The 17092-nt window shown below is 49.4% G+C and overlaps 1 protein-coding gene across 2 annotated transcripts in view; it reads right to left on the bottom strand.

Annotated features, from left to right (window-relative positions):
• Positions 1-4906, bottom strand: part of TENT4A (terminal nucleotidyltransferase 4A) — a 55053-nt gene extending 50147 nt beyond the window's left edge. The window contains exon 1 of one of the 2 annotated variants that reach the window (XM_070519882.1): positions 4132-4906. In XM_070519882.1, coding sequence (XP_070375983.1) covers positions 4132-4844 — 713 coding nt within the window. In that variant the 5' untranslated portion in view covers positions 4845-4906. The remainder of the gene's footprint in view (positions 1-4131) is intronic. The other variant, XM_014828438.3, reaches the window with a different exon arrangement.
• Positions 4907-17092: the final 12186 nt, after the last annotated feature.

Here is a 17092-nt window from a genome sequence, read left to right on the forward strand (position 1 = left end):
TTATAGAGCAAGGAGGAGTGTCTGAGTGGGAGCTCATTTCATAAATGGTCAGTGCGGCAGCAAACACGTGCATGGGGTGATCATTCCTACCTCCCTTAGACCTTTGGCCCAAGTGTGCCACCACCACCTTTTCAGGCAGATCTCACAATAACCTCTCCAATGTGTCCCGTGACGTTTACAGAAAGAGATAAGGATGAGAGAAAGACAACTAGTGAGATGACAGCAGGCCCTGCTGGGCTTTTTCTTGTGCCCTCCCACCTGGTCCCCATAAGAATGCACTGAGAGAGCTCACATTTGCTCTACTTTAGAGAGTGCCAAGTCAGGCTGGAGCCACAGAGGGAGAGCAGGGATCCTGGATGCTCCTTCAGGCTCTGACTCCCTCAGAAGAGAGCGAAGAGAACACACACGGAGTTCGAAAGAACCCACACCCAGAGTCCTGAGGCTCGTGGCTGACCGCGTCCCATGAATAACGTCTGCGACGGTTTCTCACAAACTTCAGAAAAAGAACGGAATTTTCTTTGGGGGAACAGATGTCAAAATATTAAATACTGTCAAAGGACCTGCAGAAAGGACGCTGCATATGACGGCTGCACGCTGCAGCATGCTTCAGAGGACAACCTGGGAAAGGCCGAACCCTGCACTGCAGCCTGGTCAGGGCCCGGGACAGCAGGTGTCAGCCAGGGGCCTGGGGGCCTGCCTCCTTCATTACGCTCTTCCTGGGGCTCTACAGGTTGCCACTAAGGATGGGGCAAGGTATCTGAGGTCCACGCTTCTGCCCTCACTTCTGCAGAACTTTTCTTTACCTTTAACCTGAGGAGGCTTCCAAAGCTGCTGAGACTGACCAGGGCCAAGTAACAAAGCACTGCTGGGTTAGGAGGGGAAGAAATGCAAAAGAGGCAGCAGTCAGAGGCCAGGAGATGCAGGGCCTGCGAGCCTGTCCACACACCTGCCTGCAGCTGCAGGTCAGAAGCCCAGGTAGAGAGCACATCTCACACTGTTCCCAAAACAAAAGTTTGAGACTTCAACGAAAAAAATGGAAGAACTAGGGTCAATGGCAGCTCCAAAGCAAGCATTTCACCTTCTCCATTCCAAAGGTTCTGGCACTAATCACTATCTTCTCTCACCTGCTTTTTCTTCATCTTACTCAAAGAGGAAAGCAGACTGGCACTCTCGCAAGGCCAGGCCACCAGGCAAAGTTTCCAAGGGCAGGAACCTCCTCCTCAGAAAAAAAAATAGTGCAGGCTGCTGTATGGGCCACCAGGCAAAGGCCCAGCTGGGTTCCACTGATGCTACTCAAACTCCCGCCACACCAGGCAACTATTTATCCTTCCTTGAGGACTGCAGACAGTCCTTCCAGAAACGCCTGTCCTCGGACTATACAGTAAGTCCGTACAGCTTCTCATCAATAAGGTCCTTTTCTATTGGCCAGGCCAGGCTCTTTTTTCTCAGTTCTTTCCCTTTCTAAGGCACAAGCAAAAGACACTTTGGTGGCCTTCCCCATCACTCTGGGTAAGACAGACCTATTTCTTGATTCCAAAAGGTTAGGTCCAATAAGCCTAGCAGGTCCATGGAAACGATCCTTAAGGACACCGTCCTCCTCTAATCATAGGCATGGCTCAACCGCTACTCGATTTACTACTTCCTCCTCCCTGTCCCCCTGAAACAGCAGTCTGCTGGAGGAATGGGGAGTGGTGAACCAAGCAGAGGGCACCCTACCCTTCCAGGCACCAGCAGGCAATCCTAGCAGGTGCCTCCTCTAGACCGAGATGGCCGAAAGCAGGTATTCTGAGGGCAGTACACACCTCCCAGAGAGAGGAAAGGAAGGGTGGCCAGCAAAAGAGAAAACAGGAGCATTAACATGAGCATCCCTGCCAGGATCCCTCATTAGGGGGGTTAAATCACAGACCTCCTGGCTGCCTCAGAGCCACTCTTAGCCCCATAAGACCTCTGAGCTGGGTTCTAACAGGCCGGCAGTGGGGTGCGGTAGGACCCTGACAGAGAGGGAGAGCAGCCCCCAGGCAGGGCCCAGAGCAGCAGCACTCTGGAGATGTGCTGAGTTTCAGGATTCAGTCTTCAACGTAAGGAGGATAAGGGAGGTGCCATCACAGGGTTCCAACAGGGTGAGACTGGACCAGACCTGCTGGTGACAAGATCACCCCACTGGCAATGCTAGGAAAGGCCCAGAAGGGGGCGAGAGTGCATGAAAGACGACCACCTCAGGCTATGAGGCACCTCCACTAGAGGTGACCACAGTCCGCATGAGGGTGACAAGGATGAAGTACAGAGAGACTGGACACAATGTGATGAAATGCAGGAGACAAGAGAGGGGGAGAGGAGCGAGATCTGCACACCTGGACCAATGGTGCTCATGCGTGCTGGGCAGGCAGCACTCACAAGGGAGGACCAGGTTATGGAGTCAAGATCATGAGACTGTGTGACTCCCACACCAACCCCTCCCCAGACCATAGCAAAGTACCTGGCAAGCAATGGACTCCTTTATTAAGAAAAGTAACACTGAAGCCTGCTAGAAACCTATGGGTGAGCTCCGAGAGGCTGAGTGATTGAGTGCTGTGCACAAGTGCAGGACGCTGCCACTGCCAAACACTCATGAAAGGAGGAGGCAGGGCTCTGGACTGTCTGGGCACAAAAATGCTCTAGAAGTGAAGACCACTTGTCTATTTTCCTAGTGCTAAGACGCAGAGCCAATTCCAGTTACGTGGCAGGCTGAAAACCTGCAGATGTCCCCCAAAAACTCTTACGTATAACGTCATACATCAAGAAACTGCTCTCCACCGCTTCTTCTCAGAAAGTTCTACAAGTAAGAACTGGAGGGAGAGAGGGAAGAGGAGACTGGACTGGGCCCCTGCTTGGGTCTGAAGTGCATGCTCAGGCTTCAGGGAATTTACAAAAGTAACAGTTCTACTGGAAACCAGGTGCAACAAATTGCAGAACATGCAGCCATTACCGTGTATCACACTTTAAAACAGTATCAACTTAAGTGTTTTCTAACATACTTCAAAAGAGAATAAACAGACCTCTAAAAAGAGTTACTTTAAGAAGTAATCTCAACATTTAGCAACTGTGGCATTTGTAGGACTCCAATGTTTGTAACAACTCTAACACCCTGGGAAATCCTCAGGTTCGTTTGAGTCAGCATGCAACTGTGCAAGGGGAAGTCTATGATTTAAGCCCTGAAATACTGACAGAAGACCTAAGCACAAATGCTTTGTTTCTAGTGCTCAGAAAAGCTCAGTAAGGCAAAGGAGCCAGGTAGGGTAGCATTTGTACCTGAAAAGCCTCACCTGGGCCTGCTCCAATCCAAATACACACACCCACATTTTCACCAGTCCTTGCTGTCTGTAATTGCACTAAACTTAAACAGAATTTCTGATCCCTTGTATTTGATGTGAAAATACGTAAAGACGGCATCTTCCAAAAACTAAGTATGTGCTACAAATATTTTTATTTAAAACAGTAAAAAAAAAAAGTTTAACTGGTTTTAAAAAAAATTTGCATATGATGCTTTTCATGTTAATTTCAGCACAAAATTTAATCATAACATACCAGCCCCCTCCCAAAAAAAGCCACTTCTAAATTCACTGCTGGTTAGATTGCATCACTACCAAAAACCTAATCACGTTTCTAAAGGATTTTCCTAAAATAAAAAAAAAAAACAGTTAACATTTAACCAATATTTACCTTTATCCAAGTTCCTGGCAATACTAAAACAGTCTCCAACTTAACTTAAAAACGCCACACCTTTCTGCAGGCTACTTTGACAAAGGGTCCCTAACTTGTCTTGGGGGAGGGAAAGTATCCGATCTCCCTTTCTAGTTTCAAGAGGCAGAGAAGGGAAACGTCTGCACGAGTCGGATTCAGCGGCCCTTTCTTGCCCTGTTCCAGAATCCGCGCATATCACTCGTTTATAACAGGAGTTTGAAATTTCCAAAGATAAAAATAAATAAAAAGACACTCCAGGGCAGAGCCGGATCGTGGCCTCCAACATCCATCCGGGAAATACGAACACCCAGAGGATGGCCGAGCGCCCGGGGCACCCACGGCGGGGTCCGCGCACCTGGCAGGGAGGGGCGCGCGCCCCCCACCCCGCGCCCGGCCCCCGCGCGCACTCACCCCTGGATGCCCGGGCTGTAGGCGCGGCTCTTCCACGGCGTGCCGGGCCGCGGCGCCTGGGGCCCGGGGCCGCCCCCTCCGCTCAGCGCGGCCGCGCGGCTGCCCGACAGCAGGTAGTTGAGGCCGTACGTGCTGGCCTTGTTCTCGCGTTTCCGGCGGCCCGGGTGGAACTGGTGCGGCGGCGGCGAGCCGGCAGGCGCGGGCCCGCGCGGCCCGGGGTGCCCGTTGGCCGCGCCCGGGGCGCTCGGCGGGCCGTCGGCGAAGTGGAAGAAGGCTCCCCCGCGGCCGCCGCCCGCCCGGCCGAGCGAGGCGCTGCTCGAGGACGACGACGAGCAGCCGGGGCTCTCGGTGCCCGACTCGGCGTTGGACGAGGACGACGACGACGACGACAGCGACGGCGACTTGTGCAAGCGCCGGGCGCCCTCGGCCGCGGGCCCGAGCGCCGTCAGCAGCGCGGGGGGCAGCGCGGCGGGGCCGGGCGCGGGCGGCGGAGGCGACGCGGCGGGCAGCGCGGGCCCCGCCAGGCCGCCGCCGCCCAGCCCGGCCGCCCCCGCCGCGGCCGCCGTGTCCAGCGCGGGCGAGTTGAGGCAGAAGTAGGACGCGAAGCCGGAGCCGCCGCGGCCCACGCCCTGCGAGGTCTCCCAGATCTGCATCCACAGGGCATTGGCCGGCCCCTTCTGCTCGGGCTGGATCCAGGCCACGCGCGGATCCATCCACGCGCCGCCCCGCGGGCCCGCGCGCCCGCCCGCCCCGCCGCGGCCCCGCCCCCGCCGCGCCCCGGGCCCCGGCCGCGCCGCGAGCGCACGGACGGACGGACGGGCCGCGGGCGGGCGCACGGCGCGCGGGCGGGCGGACGGGCCTGGGCTACGGCTCCGGCGGGCGGGCGGCGGCGGCGGCTCCCGTCGGGGTGGCGGCGCGGGGCGGGCGCGGGCAGGCCGCGGCGGTCGGCTCGGGCCTGGCGGGCTCCCTCAGGCGGCGCGGGGCTGGCACGGGGGCCGCGGCGGCGGCGGCGTTCCACTCCGGCCGGGGGGAGAGGCCATCGGAGAGGGGCGGGCGGCCGGCCGAGGGGGCGGGCCCAGGCGCCGCGCGGCCCGGGACCCGCGGGAGGGCCGCCGCCGTGCGCCGGGCCCTCAGTCACGCTCGCGCCGCTGACTCCGTGCTCCTGCGGCGGCAGCGGCGGCGAAAAGGCACTCTCGGCGGCGACAGGGCGCGGGGGAAGGAGGGGGCGCCGCCGCCTCCGCTCCAATGAGGGGCGGGGAGGGCGCCGGGAGGGGGCGGGGGCGGGTGGGGAGGAAGCGCGGCCTCCCTCGCCCGGACCGGCACGCCAGTGCGCACGCGCGGCCGATTTCAAATCCTCACTAGACTCCGCCGTCTTGGTTACCGCGCCTGCGCACTGGGGCGCTCCTCCGTGCGGACCAGGAGGGTACCGCGTCGGAAGGATACGCGACTGGGAGGGGCTGAAGGGGTGGCGGCGGCGCCGGCGGCGTGGGCCCTACTAAACCAGACTTGGCTGCGGTGAGAGGGAGAAGTGGGGAAGCCGGTGCGCCGCCCTTGGCCGAGCTGCGTCTGCCGGCCCCACCTCCTGCCGCCGCGCGCAGGCCGAGGCGTGGAGACATGCGCACTGGGGCCGGGGTCCCCGGCAGCCACCCGGCCGTGCTGCGCGTGCGCAGAGGCGCGAGGCCGCCGCCGCCGGGTGGAAGTTTCCGTGCGGACGGGCTGAATGGAACCGGGGACGCAGCCCGGGGCCGTGCCTTCCCGATCTGTCCGCCCTGCGTAAAAGCCAGGCCAGCCCGACCGCTTCTGCCGCTGCTCCGGGGAAAGGACAAAAATGTACCCCAAGCCCCCTCCTGTCCATCAGGGTCCCCTGCGCAGCCGCTCCCGCCGCAGCCCCTCGCGTCGGCGCCCGCCCACGTGCTCGCCGGCGTTCTCCCGGAGGAGCGGTCCCGCCCACCCGCCGCCTGGGCTGCGCTGCCAGCTGAGCCGCCGCCCCGGAGCAGGACCCGGAGATGCCCTGGCAAATCCCTTCTCCTGGGGGTTTCCTTACAGGCTTTTTCGTTTCCTTTTAAAAATGATTTCTTATGCAGAAAATGAAATTAAAACTTTCAGGTCTGCCCACTGCTGCGATTTCCCGAGGCAGACTTGGCAGTGTTGCCTATCGGGCCGCGTGGCCTTGATTATTCAAGCTGACGCAGCGTGGGCAGGTTTCATTTGAGAATTGCCCAGCTGTCTGCTGTTTGAGTTCCTGGTGTCCAGAGGAGGCCATAAGCCTGGTTTGACAATAGTTTCCTTTGGACTGGAACGCTACATACACATTCTGTGAAGCCCAAAGCAAACGCTAGAGTGTCATCATATATATCTGCTTGTGCCATGCAAGTCTAGACTGCGTGACCAGACACCGGGGCCCCCACCCATCCTGGTCCCAGCCCAACAAATGCACTCCCTAGCCAGGCAACTTCAAGGAACCCGAGCCAGGGCCCTGAAGCTGTTTGCCTGGCTTCTGCAGCGCCTGGGCTGGATTCCTGTTAAACACAACAGGGCCTTTTTAACCGGGTATTTTAAAAGCTCTCTTCCTGGTCTGTATCACATTTCAGCACATTACTAAGCACTTGATATCTCTCACATATCTACCCATATAAAGATTCATGTGTTGCATACTAAGGCTTTTTGGCAAATGGTTTTTCTTAATAAAAATGAGTTTTTCTGTTTAGACGTTTTTCAGTACCTGTATACTGTACGTGTGGAAATTATGACCAAAGATTAGAATATGTGCAATAAGTAAAATATGGAAAATCCCTCACAAACAAGTCAAATAGTCGTTATTTTGGATGGAACTCTTTGCTTCTAGTGACTCAGGCCAAAATCCTTGGAGTCATCCCAGCCTCCTCTCGCTATAACCAACGGATCTTCTTGGCTCCACCTGCGAGAAACAACTGCTACCCTTCCCTCCATCCCTCCACCTACTTCCCCCTTCAAGCCAGCACAATTTCTAGCCTATTTTAAAACAGTCCTCCTAGCTGGGTTCCTACATTCCATTCTTGCCCTTTGGCATCTTCTCCACACAGCAGTTTGAGTGATCCTTTAAAAAAAAACCGTTACTCTTTTTAAAAAATCAGATCACGCCACTCTTCTGCTCAAAACCCTCCAGTAGCTTTCTTTCTCACTCAGCCTTACTATGACCTGCAAGGCTCTACACTGGCCCTTCTCTTTCTTCCCCCATCTCGTCTCCCACCTCTCCCACTAACCCAGCCTGCTGCAGCCACGAGCACAGTAGACAGTCTCCTGCCTCAGGGCCTTTGCACTTGCTGTTCCAGCTGTCTGGAATGCTCTTCCCCTAAATATCCACATGCCTGCCTCCCTCCCCACTCTCAGGTCTTAGCGGGGACTTCCAAGTGCCTCTATCTAAACTACAGACCTAACCCTCGGCACTCCCTACTTCCATTCCCTGCTTTATTTTTCTCTTAAGCGCTTATCTCCTTTGGTTTCCTAGGACCACGTAACAAAATGCCACAAACTGTGTGGCTTAAAACAACAGAAATTTATTCTCTCACAGTTCTCGAGGCCAAAAGTCCCAGATGAAGGTGTTGGCAGGGCCGTGCTCTTTCCTAGGGCTCTAGCTGAGAACCTGCTCCATGGCTTTCTCTTAGCTTCTAGTGTTGCCGGCAATTCTTGGTATTCCGTGGCTCATAGGTGCATCACTCCAATCTCTGCCTCCATCATTGCAAGGAGGTCCCCCATATCTGTGTCTCTTCTATTGTTGCAAGGGTACCATTCATACTGGACTAGGACTTACACTGATGGCCTCATCTTAACTTTGTTAAACCTGCAAAGACCCTCTTTCCAAATAAGGTTTCATTCTACTGGCACCCAGGGTTAGGACTTGAACATATTTTGGGGGCACACAATTTGACCCACTACACCATCTAATATAAATTTTGTTTATCACCTGTGTCCCCTCACCCCATTAGAATGTAAGTTCCACCAGGAGAGGAGTTTTTATCTGTGCTTCTTCCTGCTGTGTGCCAACTCGAGGTCTGTGTCTGGCACGTTGTGGGTCCTCAGTGAACATTGGTGGAACAACCAGTGGTCAGTTGATAGACCCAACGGGAATGAAAGCAGGCAGGCGCCTTTCCTAGCTTCTGGGATCTGCTGCAAGGCTATCATGTTTACTTCTTTTCAACGTCACGTTATTTTCTTCCCTGTGGCCTCCTGCTCTGTCTTTGCAGCTGGGCTCCAGCTAATCCCCCTCCTTTGGTTCATCAGCTTCCAGTCAACTTCCTATGAGTAGATTGGGGTTTTGTTGTTCACCTATTTGGTCATAAATCTTTTTATGTAAATTAGAAGCAATATATTTCTTTATGTAAATCAAGAAACAATACTAAGAGTAAAATCCAGTCCCTGTGACTCTGAACAGGGAGGTCTTTCTCGTTGCTTATCAGTTTTCACAGATCAGCCCAGCATTTTCCCTCCTTGGCCAAAACCCACTCTTTTCTCTTGCTCTCTCTCCTGTTATTAGAGGAAGGGTAATATTAGAGATTACATTATGGTTTTAGTGATTTGTTCTCGTGAACAAATGGCTTCCAGAGTATGGACTACCATGGATTACCTGTGCCAGGATCAGATGTGCAGGTTAAAATGCAGGCATCTGGGGCTCACCTGATCTACTGAAACTTTCTAGGAGTGAGGCTCAGGAATCCATATTTTAGGTAAATTCTCTGGGAAAGTCTTAAGCACAGTAAAGTTTGAAAATCTCTGCCTAATCCAGGGTTCCCAAGCTCAATTGCTCACAGGAACTGAATAGGTACTGTATGTAACTGAAAAAAAATCAGAATGTGTGTATATTAGTCAGCTACTGCTAGGTAACAAAACATCCCCAAACTCAGTGGCTTAAAATAAGTGTTTAGTATCGCTTACAAGTCTACAGTTCAACTGAGTTATTCTGCTGATCTGGGTCAGACAAGCTGATCTTGGCTTAGAGATCACTTACATGCTGGCAGGTGAGCTGAAGTGTGGCTGCTCTGGAGTGGCTGCACTCAACATGGCTGGCAATTGGCTGGCTGCAGCTGGGGCACCAGGGTTGACTTGCCTACATGTCTCTCATTATCCATCAGGCTAGTCCCAGCTTGTTCTCAGGGTGGCTGAACAGGATTTCAAGAAAATGAGCAGGCACACATGAGGTCAGAACCAGCATGCCTTCACTTCTTCACCAAGCAAGTGGTGAGGCCTTGACAAGATTCAAGGGGTAGGGAAATAGCCTCCAACTTTTGATGGGAGGAGCTGCAGTCATATTGCAAGGGTGTGGCATGCTGGGAGAGGAATAACTTGGGTCACAGTGTGATGTGAAGGAGGAGTGGCGGGGACTGAAGAACACCTGCCTGGCATAAAGGGGTCAAAGCCACTCCTGTCCAGCCGGCAGGAATGCAGGACCCATCCACCATGCCAGAGTCACCCTTTTCCATGAGAAACTAGAAATGCACGTGGGAGCCTGAAATCTCCTGTTCTGAAATGTCAACCCCTAGGCAGATTCTGCTGGTTGCCCACCCAAGTTCTTTGGCCCTGCCGCCCCTCTCTGCTCTAGCTGGCAGAACCCCGATTCTGCCCAGGTGTCTGCATGGTGAGGTACATAGGAAGGAGCCTCCTTCCTTGGACCAGAGGGCGAATCATGATGAGTCTGTGTCGCTCCTGGAGATCTCATTCCCCCTGTGAGTGATGACATAAGCACAGAATGTAACTCCATCCTGGAGGACAAGACCTTCAGGAAAGGCTGACCGGACACTCCTGGGAAGGCCCACCAGGTGAATAAGAAGAGCCATACAAGACAAAGCTCCCTTCCTCACCACCAGACACAGTTATATCTGCATAGGCTGCCTGGCACTGCTGCAGCCATCCTGAGGCCGCAGAAGAGATGTGACCAAGGCCCCGGGGCCGGATGATGTGAACAAGATACCTTCAATTACCTCACGCAGCAGCAGAATTAGCCACACCATAGCCCCCCTCTCCAGACCCTTGGCATCTGAGGTGATAACCTCCCTTACTAGCTGAGGCACTTTCTGGACGGGTCACACTCTCATTTGCTGAGAAAGCACCTTGATGCAGCAACTAATTCAGAAAATGCTAACATACCATGAGAACCAGACTAGAACAGTCCAGGGGTTGCATCCAGCTTGTGGGTAATCTCTGGTCATGAGAAAGCAAATAATATGATGGGGGAAAAAGAGAAGGGAGGAGAGAGAGATCCACCTGCGCTGTGCCCTAGAGAGTCTATGGTCGTGAAGAGAGGTTTCCTTCAAAGTGATTATGTTCCTGCGAAGGTGGGTGCCGAACTTTGTGAGTACCAAGCAGTGGAGTCACTCATCAAAGGAAGTCTTGGAAGTGCGTTTTTCTGTAAAATGAATGATCTTCCTTTTATCTTTAATTATGGCCAGTGTCAAACTTGTGTCGGGCAAGAGAACATATATAAAATGAGCCCCTGTATACCCATTACCAGCTTCAATAAGTATCAACTCATGGTCAGAAGTGTTCACCAATATCCTTACCCACTTTCTACTTCTCCAATTATTTTTAAGCAAGTCCCAGATAATATATCACCCATAAATATTTCAGCATGTATTTCTCAGTTATAAGCACTCTGTTTTAAAACATAATTATGGCATTATTTTCACATCAAAGTATTAATAATGATTTCTTGCTTAATATTATCACATATTGGATCCATAATAAATATCTTTGATTATCTTATAAAATTTTTAATTGGTTGTTTTTTTTAAAAAGATCTATATATTGCAATTGGCTGATTTGTATCTTCTAAAGCTTTTATTCTATGGTTTATCCCTCATCTTTTTTCTGTCTTTTTTTGGCAGTCTGTGTCAAAGAACACAGATGTGGTTTGTGTGTCCCTCAGTCTGGATTTTGCCAGTGATGTCTCCCTGTGGTGTCATTTAACATGTTCCCTGTCCCTTCTATTTCCTGTAAGTTTGTCTTTGGACATAGAGTCCTGACAGAATTCGTGTTCAGTCTTTTTTTTGGCAAGAAAACTGCAGAGGTGGTGCCGTCTCCCACTGGCGGCACACAGGGTCTGGTGCTCTCTCTTGTGGTGACTCTTGTTAATGCCCTTGATGAGCGTTGCCCAAAACCCTAGGTCAGTTGTTCCGTCTGGGCTAATTCCATTTACACCGCACAGCAATGCCAAGACTGCCCCTTCTCCTGTCATTTGAGAAGCAGGAGACGGACTGCAGATCATCGAGTCCACCTGTTACTTCCAGGTGAGGATTCTGAGGCTTGCCTGAAACTAGAACCCCGTCAGGATGACTGGAGAAGGGGGCTCAGGAAAGCAAGTCCTGATAACTAGACCTCATAGAAATCAACTTCGTTATGTCCCATGGAATGGGGCCTGGTGGAATATAGAAGGAATATTCCCATGGAGGGAATGTGTGACAGAATTGGGGAAGTGGTCTGTAGGGAATCTAGAAATGGGGAGCCCCCCAGTTATGCTTTGACTCTGTTTGTCCAAGAATGCCCACCCTGACCCCGGCAGGCAGACATGGTCCTTCACCAGGAGGCGAGCTCTGTGGAAGAGGAAGATTTTCAAAACGCTCCTCAAAAGAAAGGTAACTATGTGAGGAGCTGGGTATGTTAATTAGCTTGACTGTAGTAATCGTGTCACTGCATATGGGTATATCAAATCACCATGTTGTACACCTTAAATATATGCAATTTTTATTAAAATAATAAAATAAAGAAATGAGATTTAATTTTTAAAAATTCATGCATGAGTCAAAGCATGTTGAAGAAAAATTTTGGCTTTGAGAAAGCAGAAAATATATATTTCAAAAGCCCTCAAAATTGATATGAAATAGATATAGTGTAGAAAATATTAGAAGAAAGTTTGTGAACATAAAAAAAATGTAAGCTTCAGTTTTTTGTAATATTTATGTGGAAAGTCTTACTAGGAAATTCCTCACAATGCAACATAAATGAAGTGTTACGCATGTTGTTCTCCATTTTAAACGTCTCTATGATAAATAATAGATAAATTAGTGGCAAATATTTGGAGCCAAATTTAAAAAAAAAAACAAGAGCTCTACCTAGACTTAGAAGAAATGGGCTTCATTTCCCACCAAAGCAAACTTCCACTGGCTCCCCTCCTTCCTCATCCTCAGAGGGGCTCCTGGGAATGAGAACCCCCAGTGTGAGTCCTAACGTGGCCCTGGGTTTATGAGTGCGTGCATCAGTTAAGAATAGTCTCATCTAAAGTGACTGCGAACCTCACTAACACTGGCTGTATTCGTTTCCCAGGGCTGCCTGTAACAAGTCACCGCAAACTTCATAGCTTAAAACAACAGAAATCTCCTCTCTCACAGTTCTGGAGGCCAGAAGCCCAAGATCAAGTTGTCAGCAGGGCGGCTCTCCCTCCAGAGTGCCTGGAGGATCCTTCCTGCCTCCTCCTGCTCCCGGGGTCCCTTGGCTTAGTGGCCGCATTATTCCCATCTCTACCTCTGTCTTCAAGTGGCTTTCTCCCCATGGTCTCTCTGTGTCCTCTCCTCTTCTTATAAGGACAGCACTCATTGGATTTAGGGCCCACCCTAAATGCAGGATGACTTCATCTTAAGATCCTCAACCAATTACATCTGCAAAGACTTGATTTCCAAATAAGGTCATATTCTGAGGTTCTAGGTGGATGTGAATTTTTGCAGGACACTCTTCAACCCACTAGAGGGCCTTAAACAAAAGCAGTGAGTTATTTTTCTCCCATAAGAAGAAATCAGAAGATAGAGGGCCCTTGGCATGGTGGTGCGGTGGTGCGACTCCAGGATGCCTGAGCTGACCGTCTGTGACTCCCCTGGCCTTTGCTCCATGGCTGCCCCAGCCCTAGCTGTCTTGTCTACAGTCAAGGATAGAGGGATGTAGGGGGAGGGGAGTGTCTGCTGTTTGTGACCCTTTTCATCAGAAAAGTGGAAATTTCTGAGAAACCCTCACACTGGATTTCCCCTTGTATCTTGTTGACTAGAACTGTTATAGGGCCACCCCTAACTGCATGACACGCTGGGATACTGAGGCACAGAATGATGGAGAATGGCCTAACTAATCTCAAGACATTGCTTAGGCTGGGCACATGGCCATGTTGGAAAACACTGGGGGCTGTGGGCAAAGAAGTAGCAGGAGGTGGGTATTGTGTAGGCCTGATGTCTGCCACCCCCAATCTCTTCTGAATTTAGTTCCAATGAGACTCCTTCTGAGAGCCTATTTTGACAAATCCAGTTTCAGGTCAACATTTACTGGGAGGACCCCACCAAGACCACGTGCCCTCTGATTTCTTGTCAGGGTTAGCAGATGGTCCCTTCTCCCACATGACTCTAGAGCAGGGCTCCTCAAGCTGGGCCGATTTTGTCTCCCAGGGGACATTTGGCAATATCTGGAGACATTTTGATTGTTGCAACTGAGGGGAAGCTGTTGAGCCCCTGTTGTGTGTCAGGTGCACAAGGATGACCAACACAGTCTCTGTCCTAAGTGCTTGCAACATAGAAAACACAGTGACATGCTGGTGTGCAGGTTACTAAGAAGAATACAGGAGAAGGGGACCTGCAGGAGGTGTTGCCAGACTGGTCCTACAAGATGCAGAGAAGTTAAGCCAATAGAGGGAGGTAGAGGGTAAGCAGATGGAAGGATGTTCCAGGAAGAGGCATGACAAGAGAAATAGCCCGGAGGACAGAAATGCCCAGGGCTCCCTGTGGCCAGGTCCCCTCGATGACAACAGAAATCCAATATGAGGCTGGCCCCATAGACAAAAGCCAGGCCTGAAAAGAACATATGTAACCTTATAGCACTTTGGAGGCACCATTAAAGGATTTACACTGAGGAGTGGTATGGTCTTGCTGGTGTTTTAAGAGGCTTTCCCTTAGCAGAGGAAATTGTGATGGACATGGTTGCAGGTGGAGATAGAGGTGGGGAGGACATGGCCTGTTGAGAGAAGTAGAAAGTCGGTCATGGGCACATGTTGGGTTTGGAAAGGATTATTTAGAAGAAGATAAATTAGTTGGAGTAAGCACTCCACATGGAGGAAGCGAAGAGGGGGGATCCAGAGAGCTCCCAGGCTTCCAGCGAGGAGCTTGGGGCGGGACGCCTTAGACAGTGGACGCAGGACCCACTGCCTCAGCAAGTAAGACAATGGGTCTATTTTAAAAGCACCACAGAACACTTAACGTTTACTACCTGTTTGTGCAAAACAAGAAAATTCTCATTTTTCGGTATTTCATTCTTATCTAGTAAAGCCCCCTTCACTTCATTATTTCTCCTCGTTCCCTGGCTTTAAACTTTACAACAAAGAGTGCTTACTGAGTGTTTACCTTACACACTGGATCCTCTGCTGGCACGGCCATCCCTGACACTTGCTGAGGCTGGAGTCGTCCCCAGGCTGCTGTACCCATCTCTGACTGAGGTCACTGGCAGCCCAGGACAAACCTTGTTGCCATGATCTAAGGCATTAGTCAGTTATGACTCTGCACACGGAAGTAAACCCAGACTGCTCGTGTCATGGAGTGTGCTGAAATTTCCCTCTGTTTTAGGACTTTAATTGGGGCATACAGCCCATCCTCAAACTCAGATCTGCTTCTTTGGTGAAGAATAGGGGCTGTGGAGCCAGTTTACTTTGTAATGGCTCTGCCGTTTCCTGACTGTGAGACCTTGAGCAAGCTGATTAACCTCAATGGCCTCTGCTTCCTCATCTACAGAATGGGGACAAGAGTTGTAAGAGTTATGCATAAGATTGTGTGTGGATTAAAAGAATGAGTACACGTAAGGTGCTTACCAGAGTGACTGGCACGTAGCACCTGACCCACATGTATATTCGTGATGTTATTTCTCTGAGGTTCTTAAAGAAGCTGGAATTTTGTTTGCATCTTTAGTTTACTCCTTATTTCCTGCTCTCACTGAGGGGAAGATGCAGTTGAGGGCACTGCTCCCTGCTTTCTGCTCTTGGTCAGGCTCCATCTTCCCCATTGATAGAAGAGAATAACTTTCTGCTCCCCAGGTCTGAGGAACTAATTAATTTTTCCATTTCTGTAACTGTTCTCCATTACCAGTGTGAATGAAACGGGACCCCGTTCCCTGATCTAACAGGCAAATCTAGCAGCGAGCTGCATAGGCTTAAAGTCGCTACAATAAAAATCCATGCTGTGCTGTGACGCACACGGCTCCTCTCTCCTCTCTCGCGTGGGTCCCCTACAGAATTCCTGATCTAAAACTAAGCGAGTGGAAATGGGTAAACTTTTGACATAATTTGCAAATATAATGGCCATTCTGGGGAACCTCTGTTTCAGATAAGTCCACCTTAAGGGTCACCTGTAAAAGAAAAGATTCAAAACTTTTCACAGTGGAATGCAGTCTTTGATTAATATGCAGAAGCTTCCAAAAGACAAAATGACTTCAAAAACAGCTCTAGAAAGGATCCTTACAGCAAGAAAAAAATAATCTTTAGTAAAAATCTTTGGCCATCTGAGCAAGTCCTTCTGCCAGAAAGACAATTTGGATGCAACTATTCTGTTGAGTTTTGTACCTGAGACATGGTTGAAATTTTTTAAAGATCTCTGTCTGTGTCTATCTGTATGTCTATGCATGTAAGTCCCTCTATATATCTTTCTACCTCTGGATAATTTAATTTCTAAAAGAGTTCTATTTAATTGGCTTAAAGTAAGCACTTATATAAATTATTTCTAAGTGTAATAGAAACTAACCCGAATGTCTTTCAAGTTAACATGATATAAAATAATCTCCAGTAAATGAAAGCTTATTGAAGTTTGTTGGTTCGATTAAAATAAACATGTTTCCAGAGTTAGCTGCATTGACTACGATACAGACATGTTATCTCTGTCATAAAGTTTGTCAACAAAAAATAACAACTTGGAATAATAGTTGATTTTATCTAGTGTCTCATGAAGTTTTGTAGGTAATCTAAATATAATTATTGGGAAACTAAATAGATGTGATAGGATAAAAGTTTTTGGGTGAACTTTTAAACAACAATTATGAGTTATGGTATATGTACTTAAAATAACTTAGAACCTCTCAATAACTTAAAACCTTAGAGTTTTGCTAAGTTAAGTTAAATGATAAAAATTTATTGAGTATGTAAGTCATTTCCACATAAGATACATGTTAGACTTAATTACGCAACATAGATTTATCTACCTTTGGCTTCTTATTTCAGAGAAACTGGCAAAACAAGTTTATTAATAAACATGTTTTGTGTCATGCTGAGAAACTTTCTATGAGAAAGCACATATTTCTATACACCCTGTATACAAGGAAAGTAAAATGTATGTTTTCAGCAAAGAAGGTATAAGGAATGGAAATATTTTTGTTGTTTTGTTAAAAAAAAAAAATTTATCCTCAAGTATAAGAAAGAAAGAAGAGAAAACACAGGACAAATTCTGAATGTAAAAAGAAAGTGATAGACAGTTTGTGGAAATAAAACCCTGAGGAAAGAGTTTTGTGCATGGTCAAGTTGACTAAGATTAAAATATATTTAATTAAGTGAACACATTTTAACATCAAAAGGAAGCTAGTCTAAAAATTAGAATTTGGTTTTCTTTCTCTTAAAAGGATAATTTTCTTGAACTTTTAGTCTACTCCTGATAAATAGATTATAAAAGGTTTTTCTTCACCTTTGATTTCAAGAGAATGTATGAACCAACTTTGCTCAAAGGAGATATCCTGCATGGTTGTCAAGGTCTTGTTAAGACACTAAAAAGAAATGAAAAATTGGTAGCAGATTCTTTTCACAGTGAGCTCCCAGGAAACAAAGACCTTAAAGATCAGGAACTACAACATGGAGGTTTTGTTCATTAAAAGAGACACCAAATTGAAGACTCTTTGCAGCCTTGTTGGAAAGGACCATACCAGGTACTCTTAACCAATCTGTGCGCTGCAAAATTAGAAACATAAATTCATGGATTCACATTGCTCATTT

Source organism: Equus asinus, chromosome 10 (assembly GCF_041296235.1).
Source record: "Equus asinus isolate D_3611 breed Donkey chromosome 10, EquAss-T2T_v2, whole genome shotgun sequence".
Lineage (NCBI taxonomy): Eukaryota > Metazoa > Chordata > Mammalia > Perissodactyla > Equidae > Equus > Equus asinus.